Here is a 23,794-nt window from a genome sequence, read left to right as displayed (position 1 = left end):
ACTGAAAAAAAAAACCTAGTACATTTTATTCTATTCAAATACTCAAGTTTAAAAAAAAATACTAGAAATGTTACCACAAAGGGCAAAGAACAAAAAGAAAGAAAAGTACACTGTGTCAACCTATAAATTTTTACTATACACCTGGCACATAATAGGAATTTAGTAATTGTTTTTGAGTGAATGAGCTGATGAATGATTAACCTGGCTCTTTCTGACTATAAAAATAAACACAGTAGAAAATACCAGACATCCAATTCTGATTCAATCAGCTTTATCTGATTCTGAGAGAATTTTGTCAATTCAGATACGGTTTTGTATCATGATCATGACAGCCAATAATACAATACTTAGGAGATAGATACATTAAAGGCGCAGGGGGAAAGTGCTCTTTAGCTCCCAAATAACTATTTTAAACACTAATGATTCCACATGACCAAGTAACATAGTACTCTTAGGTACTAGAACCCTGGTCTTTTTAGCACAAATTTACAGTGAAACTTTGTACACATAGCATATTACCTTAAAACATGAATAGGTAAATTCCGATGCAAATAGATATGCTCAAGCCCAGTAATCAAAAAAACCAAGGGAATAAAAAAGTTATGCTATGATACAAAGTTACAATCACCCTCACAGATGAAGAGGGAAACCGGACTGTATGTTAATCAAACCTTTTTTTTTATTGTATAATGAAATGCTCTTTTATCATCAAAACTTCTGTACAGCTAAGGAAAGTGGATCCTGCTTTCTTTAAATGTTTATTAATGATGATTTGTGAGCCTAACTAATTGCTAGGTAAACATAACATTAGGAAGCTAAATGGTGTGTAATTAATATGGTAAAAAAGAGGTATTCTATAGTAATGTTCCCATTTGTCACATCACTATGTTCTCATAATTTATTTAATAATTTGTGTATTCTACAAGATTTCTATCCATCATATATTATTTACTTCTTTAGAAACATTAGGATATTATTTTCTAAGCTTTATAGGATATTGTGCTACTTAATGTATTTTAAAACACTTGAAATAAAGTTACTACCAGAATCTCTAGGAAAATATGGTTGAATATTGGTGCATGTATGGATATACAATTTAGAAAAAAATTTTAAAATGTTATTTCTATTCTATTCAGTTTTGTATATATTGGTGTTTCAAATTTTTAAAGATAAATCATGATTTTTTTTATTAAGGTATCATTGATATATACTCTTATGAAGGTTTCACAAGAAAAACAATGTGGTTATTACATTCACCTTTATTATCAAGTCCCCCCATACCCTATTGCACCACTGTCCATCAGTTTAGTAAGATGTCACAGAATCCCTATTTGTCTTCTCTGAGCTGTATTGTCTTCCCCATGACCAAGCGTCCATCAGTAGATGAATGGATAAAGAAGACAATCTTGATTTTTTTAAAAATTTCAACTGTGATTAAATTTTCACAACAGCATTTGAAAAAGTAGTTATAAGATAAAAGCAATTATTTAAATAACTATAAGGAAAAACAAAATACCTTTCTGTACTATCAATATATGAATATAAGCCTATTTGAAAAAGTGCATAGTATGTAACAGAAATAGAAAGTGAAATAATGAACAGCAGGTATCCAACAAGCAAGTCAACAAAAGCTTAACAACAGTATCTTATTTAAGCTCCTGTCCAGCATTCTTATTTTTAAGTATGTTGAAAGCAGTAACGTAAAAGTGGTACCTTCCAAAATCATTTTGTTTCTGAATAAAATATTGTGTCAGGAATTATAACCACAAAGTATGCATACTTAATACTTAGAGTTAAATTTGCATCTTATAAACCTTAAAAATTTCCTAAAATATTCCACATTAATTACTAAAATAAGCATTTTGAAATGGCAATGCTGGTTTGCTAAAAAACAGCTTACTATGTTTTAGAAACCTTTGAAGTTTCTTGCAGTTTTTAGTGGACCTTGGGGTCAGCTTAATGTAAATTAGGCTGGACTCACTCAGAGCCTTATTAATCCAGCACAAAATCTCTTGTTTGCAGAAATGCACACTCAACATAAATGTACTTGCTTTTATTAGCAAAATAAGAAGTATTTACTTACAAAGCATGCCACTGAGACAAAGTTTCATTCATAGGGTCATCAGGCTAACAGCTTAATGAAAGGAACAAGATAATTTAAGTGGGAATAAAAACTAGGAAATTTTGAAATAATTTAAAATACATCTTAAACTTTAAGAAAACTTAAAAAATATCATTTCTGGGCCCAAATTTTTAAGTCCTCTGCTTTTAATAATTAAAAAATATATATTATGACCTGTATCAATTAGGGGCAATTATTTATAAAAATGTTAACCTACTACAGTTTGTACTTGAAGAAACTATCACATTTTTAACAAGGGAAATGGGAAATCGCTATGGGATGCCCTAGTTAGATTAAATTAGCAAGAAACTTGTTACCAGACCATATAAAAGACACAGCATAATAAGACATGACCTTGCAGAGCCTCGGAGCCAATCTGATGTTTTTCCTTCCTCTCACCCTTGCTAATTATCTGCAAAGTTGCAGACCCTTTTGTCATGCGTTATTTTTCTTCAAATTGTGAGGGGATTTTTGGTTTCTAAATATTTAATTAGTCTTTTTATGAAATGAGAATTAGTGTACATGCCAAGCATTTTGATATTCACACTCTATTCCTTCTAATTATCCTCAGATTTAGATTGGTCATCCTAAATCTTTTCCTTTTGTAATTATTTACTTCTTAAAAATCATTCGGTGAAGAAATATTTTCACCCTTATGGCTCTTCTTTTTCACAAATGGCTTTTCTGGTCCCTTAATTACCCTGCTCAGAGGATTAGAGCTTGAAATAATGCACAAGAACCTGAAACTAAAAGGAGTTTTAGGGCAAAATGAGCAAACTAGATTTTGGCTGCTGCTATTTTTAATTCACCTTAAAAATTACTCCCTTGGTTTATAATTTGATTTTGATAAAGAGAAATTATGCCATAAATATTTTTTCTGCCTCCCAAGATGTTTTATGGGGTGTCATTTAGTCAGCATTATAAATCTCTGCATATAAAACAAATGAATTATCTAGTCTAATGAACAGCTAATTTAATTTCCACTTTTACAGACCTCACTTTGATTACAGCAGAGCAAAAAATGTTCCCATAACTTCCTTTTCAAATCAGACTGACAGCATAGAAATAAAATCATGACTTTTGATAGTGTGGCTTCTAAAATTTTTCCATCTATGCAAAATTTAAAATATAGTCAACTTTTTTGAAGTATCTAGTACACTTGAGAAAAGTTTTCCATATTTTTAATTAAAAGGGTTACATTCTAAAAGTGCCCTTTTTTAAATCAAGAGGCAAGAAAGCACTGCTTTTCTTTATCTGAAGTGAATTCTTTTGGTATAAAATCTTTCACATCTTTTAGTGCTATTATTCCTCATTGAAAATTTCTCCTCTAAATACACTTTTCTTATTACTTTTAAAGTAACTTATTTTCCACATGCAACTTATAAAATATTTTGGTAGTAAAATATGTGACATAGTTTTTAACAAATATGTAAGAAAACATTGTGTAAAAGGGGATGCAGAAGTATGAGTGAGTAATGCTTAATGATATGAATTAATAATGTTGTAGGACAAGGAAATCTGCAGCGATAATATTTCTCCAAAGGGTCAACAAAATGAAAACTCTCATTCTTAAAACAAAGTGCTTTGCAACTATTCAGAAAGTCCTCAATAACTTCCCATTAATTAGCTAATTTTAATTTTGTGTCCCATAAAAACCATTATCTATGTTTATGCTGTTCCTTCTAATCTAGAAAGATACATTTGAACTGAATTCTCACAGAAATTACTATGTACACTCGAACTATTTCTTCCATAGTATAAAGAACCATTTGAAGGACCTTAAGTCTCTGAGGTAGAACATTTGTAGCGCTTAGAGCACTAGGCTAATCTGAGGAACTGGTGTCTTTGAAGTCATTGTGGTGTCCTCCATGCAAGCCTAAGAGTAGCAACTACTTGTTGTGTACTTGGATATGAGGGGAGGTGCACATATTTGCAGGAAGCATCACTAAAGGGGAAAGTATAAACTATGCTGGACAAACACTATTAAATTCTTCCCTGACTACCCGAACCTGAAGTGACCCTTCTCTCCTTTTCTCTACAGCAGTAACTGTCTACATAATTAATTTGTCAACTAATCATATTCCGCTTTGTGGCATCTCTTCTATATTTTGCATTTTAGTTGTTATTGAACTCACCAAGTATTTGTCATGTTTAGAATTAAGCTGTAAACTCCTTATGCTTTTCATATCCCTTTCCAAATGCCTCAGAGTGCTGGGCACTTTATTAGCAGGTTTCATACAATGCCTTTATTGTTCCAAGAACCCTAGTCTAATACCTCCAGTTAAATGTTTCTTTTAAATCCATCAGAATGCCTAGTCTTGTTTACAGCAGAAAGTACTCAATAAATATTTTCTAAATTAAAATTCTCTTTCTTCTATATTTTGTTGAGGGTTTTTTTAACAAGAAAAAAAGAAGTTTAATTAAGTCTGTGCAGGGAACGTATGGACATCGATTCCAAAGACAGGGAGAATGAGGTGTATGTGTCATCTTGGATCAGGGAGAAGGGGGTAAGAACCTGAGACTTCAAAGGAAAAGGGAAGCAATTCACACGAATATGAAAAGAGTAAATGGTAAACAAATGTTCTCTGGGCCGCACAGAAACTGCAGGGGACAGAGGCACTTTAACAGACTGAGCCGCTTCCCTCCATGCCTACCACCCCTACCTTACATTAATAATATTTTACATTACATTAGTAATATAGCTGTCTAAGGTGAGAGCTCTCCTCTGGGAGCATGTGCTCTATATCTAAATTCTTTTTTTTAATGTTCAAAGGTATTACTGATAGACAATCTTGTGAAGGTTTCACATGGGCAACATTATGGTTTCAGCATTCACCCATATTATCAAGCCCCCCCCACACTGCAATCACTGTCCATCAGTGTAGTAAGAAACTATAATTACTTGCCTTCTTATCGAGGTTTTTCTTTTTTTCAATCACAGAAAAAACTTGGTGTCCTGTTGATACACAATAACTGTCATTTTCTTAATAAAAACCTATAGAAATTTTGTACGGATGTTTACCTAACTATTTTTGAGACAAGAAATGAAAAACAAGAGGGAAAAAGCTGGAACCACAGACTCTTGGGATACTCTTAGCAGTAGAGCAGGTGTGGAAGGCTAAAAACAATCCTTAATACCCATAATCTGAATATAAACAACCAAATTCATCAGAGACTTATAAACAGGTGGATACTTTGTGGTTCATACACTCTTAAAATGAATGGAGTCTCACCTGACTGATAAATCTATGGCAAATTTCACTGGCTTACTTCTGAAAAATCAGAACTAATCTTTAATCACGACAAAATATTCATCTTTTATCAAATTGACTATCACCGCAGGAGTCTCATGTGTTTGCACAATTAAAAACCCCATGTTAGCTGTATATAATAAGACATTACATTTGACACAAATCCTTCTCTATTGAAATAAGTGCCAAGTTGACAGCAGAAAGTAGCTGATAAGAAAGCAACAAGGCATTGCTGATGGCATTCTAGATAACTGAACACCTACTTATAAGCATTCAGTCTACAGCATATTACTCAAAGTGCCTTTTTTTTTTAAAGCACATATAGAGAAAAAGTGATTTCTTGCTGCATCTCAGTCACAAAGGTAAGAAATTATCTAAAAACAGATAGATGACAGATACATAGATATGCAGGAAGTGGATGAAGGAGGGAGGGGGGGAGGAATGAAAGAAAAAATGGTGCTATATCCATCTATGATTCTGACACCAAAAACAGTAATATAAGACATCTGCTGCTATATCCTAGGTGTAGAAATAATTACAATTTTGAAAACATATATTCATACCACATCCAAAATTATGTATTCAGAAGAAAATGAACAAATGGGTATGAAATTATGTATCATTGTTCTCTGCTATAGAAAAAGAGAGAATTCCTTACTGTATCAGAGTTAATAGATATGAAGGGTCTAAAAACCTAGTGTTGTTTTCCATATTAACATTAGCTAAAAATGATTTTGAAAAATACAATGTTATAGAACTATTCTATGGTTTTGGGAAATACGAAAACTATCTTTGAACAATCTTTTCCCCGCTAGCTTAAGTGCAAGATACTTCACAATGCTCAAAGGAAGAAGAAAGTTGATTGAAAGGCTGTATAGGTTAGAAAGTTTGAAAGGGTGAGGACAGAAATTGAATAACTCCCTTAACAGTTCTATTCAGTGCTCAGTACCTTTTCCCACCCCATTGCTTTCCCTTGTTCATCAGTTTCTGCAAGTTTATTGTGCTGTCTGAGAGATGTGGTATCATGGTCACCTCTGAATGTCTCTCATCTTCTTCACCAGATTATACTATCTTTGAGGGGTTAGTGGGTGTTTTAAGAATCTCTAAACCATGTGCAGTGCATAATGCTATACCTTATTCTAAAATTTATAATCCATAAACATCTGTCTGCAGACTTTAATATATATATTTTTACCAGTTGTTAATAAATACTTTTGGAGTGTGTGGCACACTAGCTTGTACATCAAACAACTCAGTAATTATTTTGTAGCATAAATCAATGAAAGAAAGATAAAGATATAATTTTCAGAAGTCAAACATAGTCTCCTAACCATATGATATAAGCCAAATTAAAAATTTTCTGACTTATGCAGTTTGTATGTTTTTACAAAAACTCACAAGGAAGCAGAAGGCTTCGATTTCATATTACACTCCTAGCCTGAATTAGCTTCATATCAGTAACTTGTCTGAAAGGCTCAGTTCATGTGACCTATAAAATGTTAGACTCAAGAGCTTTAAATGCTGCTAACGCCATGTATAGGCTTGGGAGTGTAAGGCTGTGTGCTGTGAAGCAGCAACTCTGCTCTTCTGAAAGCTAACATGCACTCTTAGGCCACAGTTTGAACAGGGTAAGCACATTGAATAGTGAATGGAAGGGAAAACATCTTTATCACTGCAGATTAAAGGAACAATGTATACCTTACTATCTTATACATGTTAAAATCTACTAAGCTATTTTAAGATTGTTATATGTCTTACAAAGGTTACAGCTAAACATGAGATTATCTTAATTTAATAAACTATATTTGAGTTTGTATATTTTAAAGCTAGAGAGTTTTAGAGCACTTTTATTGCAAAAAGTATTCTAGTACTTAAAGCAGTATACTAACATATAACATTGCATATTTTATATTAGGAATCATGGTCAACTTATTAACTATATTTGATATGTCATTATTAAGATGAAGAAACTCCAGAAGGTCTTTCTATTGCTCTTATTTCTGACCCTTCAACTTTTCCATTTCAGGAACCTCATTAATGTCAAAATGCTGTTAGAGTGTCTGCCCACTTTTAAATCTTTACAACCTAGGTGAGGCAAATCTTCTGCATTGTATTTAGCTAAAAAGCATAACAGTTCCATAAAAATCAGCATATTAGCTTTACTAAGGAAAAAGGACCACATGACTAAGATAAAGTTTTGAATTTAAAATGGCATTTTTAGACCTGAATTGGGCAATTTTCTTTCTTTCTTTTTTGGCTTTAAAACAATTTTAGTTTTTTATTGCCAGATTCTCTATGATGCATGTAACCAATCCCACTTACAAGACTTGCTTTTATATTTAATATTAGTACTTTTCTTAGTTCGGGCAACACGGGAAGCAGAATTTGAGATCTTTGAGAGGCTGACAGTGCTCTCACAACTGAGTGAAGCCATGAAGTAAGCAGGGTTGGGTAGCGTGGGAAGTTCAATGCCCCTGCAACGAAGGCCAGCCAAGTCCTCAAGCGGGGAGATCTGGAGCAGGGACAGCCCTTCAGAGCCATGTCAAAATGAAGCAAAGGATGAGGAGACCAAGCCTTCTATATACTCTGGCAGCCAACAAGGGCACCTCTGGGGAGAAGGTTTTAAGATCTCTTCAGCCCAAGGCAGTTCCTGTGAAGAGACTCACTGTGAGCCCATTAGCAGGCAACTCTTCTGGTAAGAGAGGGGAAAGTGCCTGATCCTGAAGAGGTAATCTGAAGGGCATACCACCACATTCACTATAACACTATATTATAAAGTTGACTGAATTGCTTTCAAAAACAGTTCTTTTAACACTACTTCTCATGTACACAGTTTTATTGTATTTTATCTTCTTGTACACACTGACATGTCAATCTTATTTACTAAGTGATATTCAATGGGTTTCCTGTAGAGCAATGAACTTTAACAAGCAGCTTTTAATTGTCCCACATAGGAAAGCGCATTACTATTAATTCCACAGCTACAGCACAAAATAAAACCATTGCTTCTCAAACTCCAGAGCAATTAGACCTCTTGGCTATTTGGCTAACTCTGCTTCATGATACCCAATGCAGTTAATTATATTTTTTGATGTTGATAGTCTCTGTCAGTCTCAAGCATAACTTCTCTTTGATGAATATTTAAATTATATTTGAATAAAAAATAATCTTGGTTACATCTCATATTCAGTAACCATCACAGTTTAATAAAGATCTATTCATCAAGGGTTGAAATAAATGGCAATGTGCATATAAAGGTCCTAACTCAATTTATCAAATAATGTATTTGTAATGACCATTATCTATTTCTCTAACATACCTGTTTATATACATTTTTAAAAGGTACCATCTCATTCACATAACCCACAATTAGATTTCAAAAGTTACTTATAAACATTCTTTAAAATTATATATATATAATTCCATGAATTAACAATGAGAACATCTTGGGACTAGGTCATATGATAATTTAATGTGTGGAAAAAGATATCAAATTACAAATTTCCTAGAAAAATCAGTAAACATTCTTTTGCCTCCTATAGCTGCACTGTTCTGGCAAGTTCCAATAGTAATAAGAAAAAGAAAAAAAAAGCTCTGACTTACTTAAAGATTTTCTGACTATGGAGTAACTTAAAAAAAAGTGTTTCTCCACATAAAGGCTGCAGTAGGAGTGGGGGTCTGAGGGTGTAGGAAACTTCCAAAAATGGAGAATGGGGAGAGTGGGGAGAAAGTGCAAAAGAGAGCTCATTGGTGTAATTTCTTAAAAATTAGTTTAAAGTTCTTAGTTTACCCTATATTATAATAGGAAGGTTTTTAAGCCAAGCATTTATTGTTTAATAATAAAATAACATAAAAAAGGATACAATGAAATGTCCTGAAACACACACATCAACCAAAGAATGTGGAGTGGAACACTCAAAACTATCACATTATAAATAAAAATGGTAGAGGTAAATTCAAATTTTGTGAGGTCTAAAGCTTATAAAATGTAGAGGGACCACTTGGAGGAAAAAAAAAAAATCACGTAGAAAATCAGAAACCAAACAAAGAGTTATTTGGAAAAAAAGAAGTCATAACAAACACATTTTTTTAAAGCCAAAAAAAGCATCACATTCAATAAAACTCAGAAAACTGACATAACATTTTAATAAATTAATTGTGGGGCATTCCTTTATGATATTTTCCTTAACAAATTTTCCATGCCACATCCTAGAATTGCATAGTGTCACTTTCTGTAAATTTGCTTTTCTTCTAGAAAAGTTGATCAGAATTTGATTTTTATTATTGATTGTTGGATTACACAAAGCATGCACCTACAAAGCTACATACAGCCTGTGTCCGACAAACATGGGTATTTATAAATTAAATTTTATTTTATATGATACTCATTAAAAGAGAGGAACAGGATGTGCTTTTATAATTTTAAGTACTACATTGGTATGTTCTCTATGTACTGTATATACTCAATCAAGGTACATAGGAGAGAATTTCTGTTCTGATTAGTTAACTGTGAGAACCAAACCCTTACTTACTGTTCTATACATTTAATGACTAAATTTTCCAAAGGCTAGCTTTCCAAAGGCTCCAAACATTTCAAACATTGTTTCTCCTCCATTTGCCACATATTTCAGGTGCCACAGTACACATTCAAATTGTAATATGACATCTAGACTTGCACATTTATGTCACAATCAGTAAGGAAATATAATGAGTAAAAGCAGTACTTCTAGAGGTCATTTCTATAGAATAGTTAGCAATAACTAAACTGTACACTGAAAACACATAAAATGTCTGAAAACACGTAAAAATACCCCACTAAACCCAAACTGCATTTATCATCAACTGCACCTCCACTTAAGAGAATCTTAAAATGCTCTTGGCTACTCCTCTAAGAAACCATAAATGAGAGGAAGTGCAACAGAGAAGTCAGAAAATGAAATCAAAACCTTAAAAGATTGTGTTTAAATATCATACTTCAACAAACTTTACAAAAACATTTGACCCTGAAGCCTGTTGGCAGTGGCCCTGACAGTGCCTTGGAAGAGCCCTGTACAGGTGAAAGGCTATAGTGCTTAAGATTCACTAGCTTCACGGTACATCCAGCTTCAGCAACAGTGATGTTTCACAAATTGCAGGTGAGTTCAATATCAGTAACAATGATAGATCTGTGATCTGACAAAACAAACAGAAAGACCACTGCTATAGTCTCAAGGCAACTTATATAGAATGACTCTCATTTCAGACATTCTCTTCAAGTCCATGGAGAGAGTTGTTAAGTGAGTTCTAAAACCATGTCTTAATTGGTTACATATGACATGTTAAGAAGTATTAGAAGAACTGCTGTATGTACTAGTCACATGATATACTTTATTATTTATGTGAAATAAACAAAAATGAAGGTTACAGAATTGCTCACTTCTCTGCACTTCTTTGAAACCAGATTTTTCCTAGAAACATCTAAGAGATATTAGTTCTAAATCTAATTGTGGAATAGCAAACAGCTCTAAAAACTATACCTTAATTGCTGTATTAAAAAAAAAACATAGTAAAATAAAAATAATATTTTTAAATTCTGTAAGATAGATAAATATGTAATCTTATCAGAAACCTATTACCCACAATAATTTTCTCTAAGCAGTGTACAAAGTATGGTGCTGATACTGGTATATTTGTTATTTTTGCTGTTGCTAATATGGTCTAGGTGTGCGATTTCAGTCTGTGATAAATGAAAAGGTTAACAGGGCCATAATAAATGACAATTCAAACTGTTTTTACATTATTTAATATCAAATATTTTTCCCTCATTTATAAAATTAGTCAACGGAGTATTATGAATGATACTGACTCACAATTACTCACAATTGCTATCTGCTTTTGATATAAGAAAGTAGAGCTTCTAAACTGCTAGTCATAAAATTAGGATTTGGAGCAAACCAATGACTGAAAATACTATTTATAACCAAATAACATACAGGCTTTTTTTTTTTTTTTTACACTTACTTAGAAATGTCAACAAAATAAAAACAATAATTAGATTGGAAATTCTCAAATTTACTAAAAATTTTATTTTGCATATAAATATAAATAAAATGTATTAAATAATCAGCATATTTTAGACAGTGAAATTATTTCAAAACTTCAATGAATACATGCATAAATTCCCTGGTAATCAACATGCTAGTACAAATTTGTACTGCATATGAAAAATAATTCCAAATTCTTAAGAATTTATGGTTCAAATTTGTTCTTTATTTTTTGTTCTGGTAGAAAATATACATCATATTACATTTCAATATATTTGGCTATGAGTTTTTAGTGGTAGGAGTGGGGTGGGGAAATAGGAGAAGTAACCAAATCCAAAGGAAAAATAGTAACTACGCCTTGATTTGAAAGTCTAACACAGAATCTCATTCCTATTCTCTACAACTGCGATTAAACATCTATTTTTATTTGTTCAAAGTATAACTTTTTTAAAAAAAGGATGCTTGGAATCCATATTTATACACTGATATCTGTAGTGTGATCTCAGCTATACATTAAAAAAAAATCACACTTAGGTATAAAACAAAGTACTCAAATAGGTATATGCAACTAGTCGTATGGAAAGGAGACCTAGTGTGCCTTCATTCAGTTATTTAACATTTGATTGTCTAGTAATTTTACTAATATAACACTGAATTAGATTTGGGTTCTGTCAATTAACATAATTAATTTATTTAAATTGGTTAATGCTGTGTAGTATGTAGTAAGAAATGTCCTGAGTAAAAATCTGCCAAGCATATGACAATATATGTACTGTCTGAAATACCCCTGTCATCGCCTCCATAACACTCATCCTTCAAGTGAGAAAGCAGGAATAGCACCTAAGACTATGAAAAGCATTATGAAAGATCACTACAGTATTACTGAAATTTGTATGTCAAATGAATGCTCACATTCATTTATTTTATTTTTCTTCCACTTTGTTTTCAAAAATAAAGACAATTTCTAAACATAAAAACTAAAACAAAACCAACAGAGGTGAAATGAGACACATCTTTGCTTTTAAAAACTAACTTTTGTCTCCTTCATCCAACCAGTATCTGTCCAAAAATAAAATCAAATTCATACTTTTAAGGTATTATTCAAGCCACTTAATTTCACTTAATAATCCCTTAGGAAATACTGAAGATTGTCCCTAGGGAAAATGGTCCTGTCTTCCTTAAACAATAGTATAATATAAAAGGTAAAATCCCATATATTAACTGAATGAATGCCAGTGAAAACCAGCAATTTACATTTATACTCTCAGTCTTCATTACCCAGTAAAATTGTTTTACTAATTTTCATTTTCAAAGGAGACACAGAGGACCCCGTAGGGCAGAATCTTTGATGTGACATTGCTTCTTTCTTCTACATTTGATAAGCGGGGTCATAAGGGATATTTAGGTTGTCTTCTAAGCCATTTTATAATTTATTCGTCTTTCTTGCACACTAAATGTGAATGTTTAATATGGTTCATGTTTATTATTGCCAATAGTCTCCCCTTTCTATAATGAGTGCTTTGGTTTAAATGCCCATCAGTAAGTGACATGCAAAGTATGTATCCAATTAAATATACCAATTAGAGCTTTAATGATTATTTATTACTGACTAAGATTCAAAAGTCTGCACTAGTAACCTCCCAATCCTTGGCCAACATAGGTGCTTATAATTGTTAGTTGTCTTAAAACAACTCAGCCAAGAGTGAAAGGCTAGTGGGAAACCATCACGTACCAGAAAATAACCTAAGTACACTGCACAGAGATAATGAGTGAGTAGCACCTGACTTACTTGTTTTTCCCCAGATACATTTAATCTTAATGGACAATGGTTGATAAACCTGACACCACAGATAAATAAAAGCACTTGGGATAAACAACATAAAGGCAAGAATGCAATTTTTCAGAAAGGGCAGGCTTAGATCCTATGAGAATGAATGTACTGAATAAATGTACTAAGTAAGGGAAGAGTGATCCTGCCAGTCAGTATTTATAATAATAAATAACAATACATAGAATAACTAATAAACCCAAAATATTATGAAACCTCAAATTAGATGAAAAAGGTAGGTTTGGCTAATGTTTTTCCCACTAAAAACATGCCACTAATAAGGAAGGGATTTGAGTATCTCAGAAATACAGGTGTTGAGTTTGCTGTTACCAATGAAGAGAGATCAAGAAACAAAAAATTAAATAAAAAACTCTTTCATATCATTTTGACTTGGATACAAAGCCTCTTCATGAAGACTGAATGATCAATATGAAAGTTGAAAGGGCTGTATGTCAAGGAGAGTATACCCACACTGAAATCTATAATCATGAAGTCTGCCAGAGAATACTGGCAGACCTGTGACTGCATTTTAATGGATTTCCTTGGTTAAATTCTGAGAAGCTTCTAACATTCATCAGTTCTCATACGGAAGGTTGTGTATACATGTCTGTATTTAAGCATCTCCTTTCTTTATGTATTTTTACACACACTTAAATCTGTTACTTTAATCGAAAATAAAGTATATTTTAAAAACCTAGATAACAGAATTATTATTTAAGAATTACTGATTATTATTGAAGTTTTCATGCCATGAAGATATTAATTAATGAGGTTCTAGACCCTATGGCAAATAACTCAACCTCCTGAAAGGTTCACAAACTAAGAAGAGTGTTATCATGTTACCAGTCCTTCCCAAGGGTATTTTAAAAATAAGTGAGGAGAATATACATGTCGCAGTGTGGACAGAGTGTACTGAGAGTAATGACAGTTGATTCCCTAGTATAATGAAAGGGAGTTAGAATAGAGTGAGTCCCCAGTTTCTCAGCAGCTCTAACAATCTGTTATTCAGTAACTCTTAAAATAGATGCAGTGTCCTATGTTCCTCCCTGAACCCCTACCCATAAGGGTCCCCTGACTGGTAGCAGGAATGGGAGGTGGAAAGACAGAGAAAATCCTGTTTATTGCAGACTAAGGCAGGTATGGTCCTTTTCATGCAACCTTATAACTGCATGCTGGGAGTATGCACTACGTTTCAGTCTCACTCTCCATTTACTAAAATGTAAAGAACCACATAACAGAAAAAGTAATGTACACACATATACATTAATGCCATTTCTTCACATCATCATACACACAAAAAATAGTCACAGTTGAGTTGCTGTTGGGTTAGCAAGACTAAAAGGCAATTATTATACTTGGAGATAATAGGTTGGGATATTGATAGGTTTTAAAAAGGAAAATTCAGAGAGAGAAAAGTTATTGAATGGGGTACAGGATGGGAATAGATAAATCTACTTCCTACATATTTGAGCTTATTTCCATCATCCCAACTTTTGTGGAAATGATCTAGGCTCTGAAATAAGTTGCTTAGCTTAATCTAAGTAAATTATATCCAAGCTCAAGATTCACCCTAATATAAAAATCCCTGAATTGTACCCCTTCTTTATAAATTTAGATTATGTATCTATTCATTGTCTGGTTGCATGACTGAAGGCACTACCTAACTCTTCTTTCTGGTCTATGGCAAAGCTGAATGATACTTTCTTGATTTCTATCCTGAAACTCTCTTATTTTGAGAATCCTAACTTGTTCTTTTATTTAAGATGTGTAATTAAATGAAAACTTGCAACATGATAAAAAAATATATATGTCTTCTATACTTTACTGCTGGCTTATGAGACAGTAACTTCCTATGCCTGTTCTGGTTTCCTTGATGGCAAACTGACCTGTGCCCTTTAAATGCAGGTGTTCTCTAGAGCTTTTCTATACTCTACATACATAACCTCTGTGGGAAATATCACCTATTCACCTGAAGCCATCAATTTCATGTTTGCTTCATCTATACGTCCTTTCACAACTCTTCCAAGTGCCAAATCTATATAAACAACTGCTTGCTGAACTATTTATATATATCCCACCCTGTTCCTGAACAAAGGAGCTTAAATGGGTAGTATAAGAACCAAACATATACTGAATTTCATTTAGTAGGAAACTTACTATAGTTATGCTCAGAGGTTCCAACAAGTTGCCATCAACAGGTGAGCTAAAACATTTTAGCTAGAAATTTTAAAGGAGCCAGGCTAGTTCACTAAGTCTAGAGCACTATTTTACTTCTCAATTTCAATATCAAAAACAAAAAAGCCTACCTCTGAGTCATTTACAAAAAATACACCTTTTCTACCACAGGGGAAAACTGAAGCATGTATTCTTACTTTTACAATTACCTTTAGAACATCTTTGTATTGACAGAGGTATTTATATGCATTTGTATGTACACAGATGCACATCTGATAGTGTGAGTTAAACAGGACCTACCCATGCACATTAACCTTACATTTAACATTGAAAAAGTAAATATTTATTTTCAGGTCTCTAGGCCAAAGTGCTAAAAATTTAAGGACATGTTATAAACCATAATCTAACACAGCAAACTGCTTTAATGAGAATGGTCAGGTTCTTAGACTGAAGATCATGTACAAAGGGACAGTCATAAACAATAGTGGAAAAGGACCTCAGATACAATTTAGCATCAGTTTAAGGCACTACCTAGGGTAGCACCCAAATGCTACAAAGAACCAATACTGTTAGCAAAATTCTAATTTACTTAATCATCAAATACTTAGAGGAGTAGCAGGGCTTTTTTTACTTTAATGAATTCAAAGCATACTGTTAAAACCATTTCTTATTTTTTAAAGTTACCTCACTGCAATTACCTTCAGAGTGCTAAGAAATCATCTCTAATGGAGATTATTTTATAGTATATTAAAATACCTGTCATTCTAGAAAATATTTTCATTTCTCACTTTTTAAGATGAGCCAGTACTCTCAGTTACTAGCAGAACACTGGTTTCACACTAAAATGATCAGGAAATAATAAAAGAGGAATTAATAGCAATTATTAATACTTCTATCACCACTACAGTCAGAATTACAAGTGTATTCGTTTACTGGACTCTTAAATGCTGAAGTGATCACAGTGAGGAAGGGGAATAAAATGGCCTTTAATAGTATTAAAATGTCTGTGCTTATCTTCATCATTATATGTAGAAATCAAATATAAAAATTCTAGCTTTCCAAGAAGAAATTTTCTACATTAAAGCAAAAAAAGTCTCCCTTTACTACACTGAATATTACATTTTTTGATGGTTATAAATGGAAAATTGACCTATATTAGTAGGAGTTTGGTAAAATAACTCTTATTTGTCAATACTAAAGTATTTTTAAATTAAGAAAAAAACATGGACAAGTATTATACACACTCTGTAGCTATTCAACAATAATTCAGGAGCAAAAACACTGTCTACCTGTTTTTCTTACAACTATTTAGAATTATGTCCCAGTCCAAATGGCAGACTTCCTTAAAGGTTTATATTCTAACATACACAGAATGGAGTATTTTACAAGCTATTGCTGTGACACTCATTTTTAAGGAATCTTAACATCATCTTCTTTGTCAATGAAGTGTTCACGTTTAAACTGTCATTGTGCTAATTGAATAATTCAATGCACCAGCATAATACAGAAATTTTTAAAAATGGGCTTTTTACAGACAGCTTTGGAATTAGCCCCTTATTTTCAGTAATATACCATAAATTGTTTGGAGATTTTGGTAACAAGAGTACAACAGGAGTACAGAGAACAACTGTATGCTTTCATAAAAAATTTAAATAGCCCACAACTAGAGTTCCTTCTAAAAATATTATCGAAAATGCAGCTCTGCTTTTATAACAGAATGAAACAATGAAAGTAAGTTGTCTTATCTTGTACATTTCCAATAAAATGTAATCATATTTATATGTACAAGTATGATAAGACTTACATTATTTTGCTAGGTATTGAACTGCGAAGTTAAATGTATATAACTCCACAAAGATAAGTTACCCACAATATACAATTCTTCAAAGCCAGCTCTTCCAGACTCTCTCTCTGCAACAACTCCTACTGGTTTTTTTTGCTGTCAGTGTAGTAAAAACAGGTAACTGTACATAATTCCTTGCTTCATAGTTCTCTCTGGCCTACTTCTAGATGCGAATCACTACCACTGAAAAAAATGGATCAACATATAAAGGATGGGTGAATGATCAGTTATTAGTAGTTGCCTTTATGTCTTCCTAGCATAAGCTGTTCCCAATTTTTGAAATACTATGTGCAAACTGTTATATTACAATTTTACTGAAACACGGACTCCATTCTTCCAAAGAAGGTAAGTTATGTTTTGTGGTTTGTTTCACAGGCCAGATTTCAAATTCTAAATAGTCAATAAAGTATTTCTGTTTTTTGTGGGGTTTTTTATTTTAAAAAATATTAAGTGTCATTTATGCAAATGAGATTGTCTTCATTTTTTAGTAACTATCCTTTAAGAACTAAAAATAAAAAACTTTTGATGGAAATCTTTAATGGTATTGTGTATGTTCTCTGGTTTCTTAAAACATCATGGTCAGTATCAATATTGAAAAAAAAACTACTTCCTGTAATGTGCTATCAAAAAAGTATGCTAATACATATTCTCTGTGAAATTAAGAGATTTTAAAACAATTTATATCCATACTCTTACAGCATGGATTTTTTAAAATGTTTTTTCTGTTTTTTTTCCTTCATTGCCTCTTACCACCTTTTGATGTTTTTCATTGTGCCTACATGCACCAGACCTCAGTCTAGAAATGTGCAACTCTACTTTAAGGTAGACAAGTAAATAAGCTAGAAAGCTAGACAAATACTGTGTTCAGAGAGGGCAAAGAGGCAGGAGGAACGGGTGAAGGATTTCCCTACTAAACAAAATATAAAAGCAATAATGCATAATAAATTTGATGAAACTTAAATGTTCCTTCAGAGAGTATGTTCCAAATAACTGAGATTACTAGATATTACTGTACTAGTTCAATCATACTTAACCATAATTTTAGTATCTTTAATATAAGAAAATTCTAACCAAGATGCCAAGAGTATCAAAATTTAGAAAAAAAAAAAATGATGCCAAGAGTTAGGTGCTCTGTGTTAAGGCAGAGGAAAGGCAATACTGGAGAGGAGTTTTTTATATTCTACCTATATGTGTGAAGAAATTTTCTCTTTAAGAGATATCCCTTATATATTTCAAAGTTTACAGCACACTTTCCAACCCGTTTTCAAAACACAAAATTAACCAATGGTATATCACCCACAGAGAGAGAGAAAGGGAGAGAGAGGGAGAGAGAGAGATATATATATGCTTTCTCAATTTGAGTTTGTTGTTTTCATTGTTTTTTTTTAAAGCTAAGAGAATGAAAACACAAGCCACAAATTGGAAAAAAATTTTGCAAAAGACCTCTATGATGAAGTTTTGTTGTCTCAAACATATAAAGGAGTCTTAAATCTCGACAGTAAAAAAATGAACAACCCAATTTAAAAAATGGGCAAAAGATGGGAACAGACACCACACCAATGAAGATACACAGATAAGAAGTAAGCATATTAAAAGATGTTCAAAATGATATGTCATTGGGGAGATGCAAGTTAAAAAAAGAAACCACTACATACTTATTACAATGGCCAAAGTCTAACATCACTGAAAATAACAAATATTGGTGAGGATGTGGAAAAACAGGAACTCTCATTCATTGCTGGTGGGAATGCAAAATGGTTCAGTCACTTTGGAAGACAGTTTGGCAACTTCTTACAAAACTTGGACACACTCTTACCATATTATGCAGCAACTGTGCTCCTTGGTAGTTACCCAAGTGAACTGAAAACTTACATCCAAAAAAACCTAAGCAGACATTTACAGCAGCTTTATTCATAATTGCCAAAGTGTGGAAGAAATAAAGATGTCCTTTAGTAGGCAAATGGATAAACTGCGGTACATTCAGCGTATGAAATATTATTTAACACTAAGAAGAAATGAGCTAGTAAGCCATAAAAAGACATGGAGGAAACTTAAATGTGTATTACTAACTGAAAGAAGCCAATATGAAAAGGCTACATACTGTATGACTCCAACTGTATGACATTCTGGGACAGGCAAAACAATGAGACAGTAAAAAGGTAAGTGGTTGCCTGAGGTTAGAAGGAAGAGAGGGATGAACAGGTAGAGCACAGAGGACTTGCAGGGCATATTCTGTATGTTGTAAACTTTAAAGTAGAAATCAACATTAGTGGGTGAAACCCTAATTCAGTTTAACAAATAGGCTCAGATAAGGACTGTATCTATCCACTTGGGAATTATAATAATATTAACAGTTTCGGTATAGAAGCTAAAATGGAATATTAATACAAGAATATTTACCTTTGAGTCATAATTTTGAAGGCATCTGGGAGGTAGCAGTCTGTATTTTCCATCTGAAATGGGTCAGCATCACAAATCTTGTCATCTGTCCGACCATAGTTAGCACTCTCAATCATGATGACATCACTGCCTGGACACCGCAGGTCTATAGAATAACCTTCACAGGATAATTCTCGCCTAACTAACCCAAATGGCAAAGCTGCTCTGCTGAAACCTTAAAAATTAAAGAAGAAAATTAAAATTAACTCATTTATAAAGTATATTGCTTTATAAGGCATTTTCACATAATATGATTCAGATCTATAGTCAAGAGATATCATATAAAGCACGTTGTAGAGGCATCCATTCACACATTTATTAAATAAGTCATTGGTTGTTTAGTACATGTCAATAATTTATTATTAGATTTCTTAATATATCTTTAGCTAGACTATTCACCTTTATATGACAATTTAAAATTACTCTAAGAAAATATTTTCTGTATAATCAGAAACAAAGTGGCTCTTTTTAAGTAAATACAAAGAAAAATGACCAATTTAATCAGTGGATTTATAATAGTGACAAACTTTACAAATACTGGATGCAATAACTAATCAAAGAACAATTTTCATTTATGCAGTAGAATAAGGGCTCTGGTATACACTGGCCTTACTTTCTCATTTGATGTAGACATTTTAATTGCTGTTAGTAGCACTATCTAAAGTTTAATTTTGTCTTAGCAGTATTTCCCCTATATAACTTAAAATACTATGACAGTAACATACGTATGGCACAGTAACTTGTTTCAATTTGTAGAACCCTTATATAAACTTAATATAAATGAAAGAATTCAGCAGATGGCCATTCAAAGGAGTCAGCACTTGCTCTAATCCAGTCTAACAAGTTGAAACGAACAGAAAGGGCAAAATTTCTCTAAGATTCAATTTTGTCATCTACAGAATGGAAATGAAACATCTCTGATATTCCTTTTCCTACCTGTGGGAGTCTAAAAGGGGATAGTGTACATAAAACTGCTTAATTAAAAAAGCTATATGAATTTAAGTATGGTGTATTAGGGAGAGTGTAGACAACTATTGTTCTTGAGGGCTGAAAAAAAGATTCCTGAATGGAATAAAAGAACAGAATTTCATGTCTTAACCATAGTTTTCAACCAGGAGTCCCATAAAGTAGGAACAGAGCATAGAACAAGGCTAAAATTAGAGAAAGCCAAGACCAACCAAGAAGAACTATGTGTTGAGGATACTTTTGCTGTACCGGCATGTTGCCTGTGGGCTAGCCATCATCAGAACCTTCTACACAGTCTCAATTTATTATTTCAGTTCTCTAACCTATTGCCATCTATAGCATTCCTGTTACCTAAGACTAACAATAATTTCAGTATATTTTCTTATTTCTACCGTTTTAATTACTCTGCATTACAACAATTGCCCCTTATGTAAGAAAAAAAGTGATATTCAGAAACAAACTGTTACAAGTTATAAACTTCTAAGTTGAAGAGCTAGCTGGGTTCTGTCTAGGTCAATCCAATGCCGAACCTGTTCTCTTTATCATGCAGTGACTCCACTAATTCAATGAAATAAAAAGTTACCTGGATCAACATCCTCTTTTTAAGATGTAAATAATCCTTTGAAAGGGTTACTGAGTTACATACACATTGGCATGATTTAGAAAATCAGCAATTCTCAAATTTAGCTGAACTCTCAGCTCTACAGAGAAAACTAAAAGTGTGACTGGAATAAAAAGAGAATAAAATGACATGATTTGGAGCACAGAAATCTTCAAGCGATTGTTGCAAACCCCAACCTTGATAGGCTCTCACTAAGGTTTATAGTCTTAGGAGATTACTAACAGTATGTGGAGAGATGCACTATCAAAGAAGCAGAACACATAAATGAAGCTAGGCAGATGTCAAAAAAACAATAAGTAGGCCAACTTTTCAAAAAGTTTATTCATGAAATTCCCTAAGTTCATAAATAAACTTTTAAATATTTATTGTTTCTTCCATTTACTGATACTTTACTGTACTGCCTACACACAATTCAGCTTAAACTAGTATTATTATATTTGTTTTAATTGAAAACATTTTTTAAGGCTTCAGAAGTTGACTATTTCTGTGGCAAAAGCTGTGTGGAAATTCAAACAAGTGACATCATACCTAATTTTGGAGCATGGAATATTTTAAAGGCAGAGATGATTTGCAATTTCAATTCTTTAAAAAAAGGGTAAATAATGTTATTAGAAAATTTTACAAATATTAGAACATATTATAGAAGACTGGCTTACAGTCATAATTCACAGCTTTTATTATTTGTCAAAATCATAGAATTGATTATGAAGCACTACGGTATTTTAATTAAGTCCTTTAAATTTTGTTGTTGATAGTTTGCAGAATTATAATTATGGTTCTCATCAAACTTTCCTATGCTTTTGAAAGACGTTTGAGAAGTTGCATGGTTGAACAGTCTTGCTGTTCTGGTGATTCAGAGGGAGGATTCTGAATCATAAAGGTAATGTATGGGAAAAGAAAGGGAAAAGGAAAAGGAAAGATTAGGACATTAATAATCTAGTAGATTTTCAATGGAGAATCTTATGGAGAAAAGAGATCACAGTAATGTTTTTAATGCACAGAACTAAGTTCTTAATAGTGAATACAGATTTATTTAATGATATACTGTCTACTGTTTTAAATTATAGGGGTTTTCTTTTCTAAATTCTTGCTGTTACCTCTGCTTCCATTGAACTTTATATATATCCTTACTAACGTGCTTAGTATTACTACATTTTTTAATGTATATCTTCCCTGCTAGACTGTGGTGATAGAGTTCTTAGTAATAATTCCAATGCCTATATTGGTACATGATACATAACTCCAGTAAGTGTCACTGAATGAAATTGCTAAATTAAATAATTAGTATTTATTTACAACAATATAAATTGCAGTGTTTTCCTTTGTAATATTTATTTCCTTTGATAGTAAAAATAAAAACAGTAAGCATTAAAAAATATATATATGCTGTCTTCAAACCAGAAAAAAATATTAAAATTCTGCCCATTATTTTTTACATACACACACACACACACACACAAAACAAATACGAACACAGAAATAAAAGTAAATATTATAATAGATAACATTTACACAGTAATTACTATACGCTGGTACTCTGCCAAATGTTTTACATGGATCTCCTTTTTTAATGTTCACCATCATCATCGTCAATAAAAAACAATAGAGTAGTCACTGTTTTATACCAAAAATACCAATTTTATGTAAATAAGGCATCAAATAGTGTAATTTAGGGTCTCAAGGATTACTATGAGCTACATTCTAACCTATGTAAGGTTCTCAGACTCAAAAACTCACGTTCTTATTAATGTCTTAATGGTCATGAAAATAAAAGTACTATGACGTCTCAAGCCACCTTCTTGATAATGTAACAAGATGATTTTATTAAGTTTTCATACAATCTGAAATACATCAAAGAATGTTAGTAAATTTGATAGGAAACAATTACTGAAAGGTTCACAAAAGATATAAATAATGAAAATAGTACTTGCGGAAATGTAGTGATGTGTGCCGTGAATACAGAAAGCAAAGTTCAAACAGGTACATATGGAAAGAGTACTAAATACTAATGCATGGGTGTTGAGGTCAGCCTTGTGAACTTAGCTATGTTATTTTACTTTTTGGGGTTTTAATTTTTTTTCCTGAAAAATTAGAGTCATTTCAAAGTTTTATCAAATCTCATCAATCTATGATTCTAAATAGAAAATCTCCATTTAATTAGGTACACATGTTATTCTAATGTTTTCAAATGATTAATAACTAATAAACTACTTGCTCTATTTCTTTAAAATATGAACATACATGAGAATCTTAACATGGATATATTGTTGCACAATGATGTAGATTATATGATACTGTCAAGATAGTTCTCAAAGTACATGTGATGAACTAGGCAGGTTCACACAAATCACAAGCATACATCTGTCTGGAATAACTTTTAATCAACGACTTAGAGGAAAGGAGAGAATAAACATGGGTCCGTTATGGAATTTTAAAAATACATTTTTCAGAAAAATGTCAATTGTGCCTTCTTTGGCTATTTTAAACTATTTCTCTAAAAAAGCATCAGGGGTATGGGTACCTCT

The 23,794-nt window shown here is 32.4% G+C and overlaps 1 protein-coding gene across 16 annotated transcripts in view; it reads right to left on the bottom strand.

The window, feature by feature from the left end:
- Positions 1-23,794, bottom strand: part of ADGRL2 (adhesion G protein-coupled receptor L2) — a 591,965-nt gene that overhangs the window by 67,383 nt on the left and 500,788 nt on the right. For all 16 annotated transcript variants that reach the window (XM_036890112.2, XM_057500358.1, XM_057500367.1 and 13 more), the window contains one exon: positions 19,643-19,856. In XM_036890112.2, coding sequence (XP_036746007.2) covers positions 19,643-19,856 — 214 coding nt within the window. The remainder of the gene's footprint in view (positions 1-19,642; positions 19,857-23,794) is intronic.

The sequence above is a fragment of the Manis pentadactyla genome, chromosome 4 (genome assembly GCF_030020395.1).
Source record: "Manis pentadactyla isolate mManPen7 chromosome 4, mManPen7.hap1, whole genome shotgun sequence".
Lineage (NCBI taxonomy): Eukaryota > Metazoa > Chordata > Mammalia > Pholidota > Manidae > Manis > Manis pentadactyla.
Note: the sequence above shows the minus strand (reverse complement) of the source record. Positions and strands in the feature narration are given on the sequence as shown.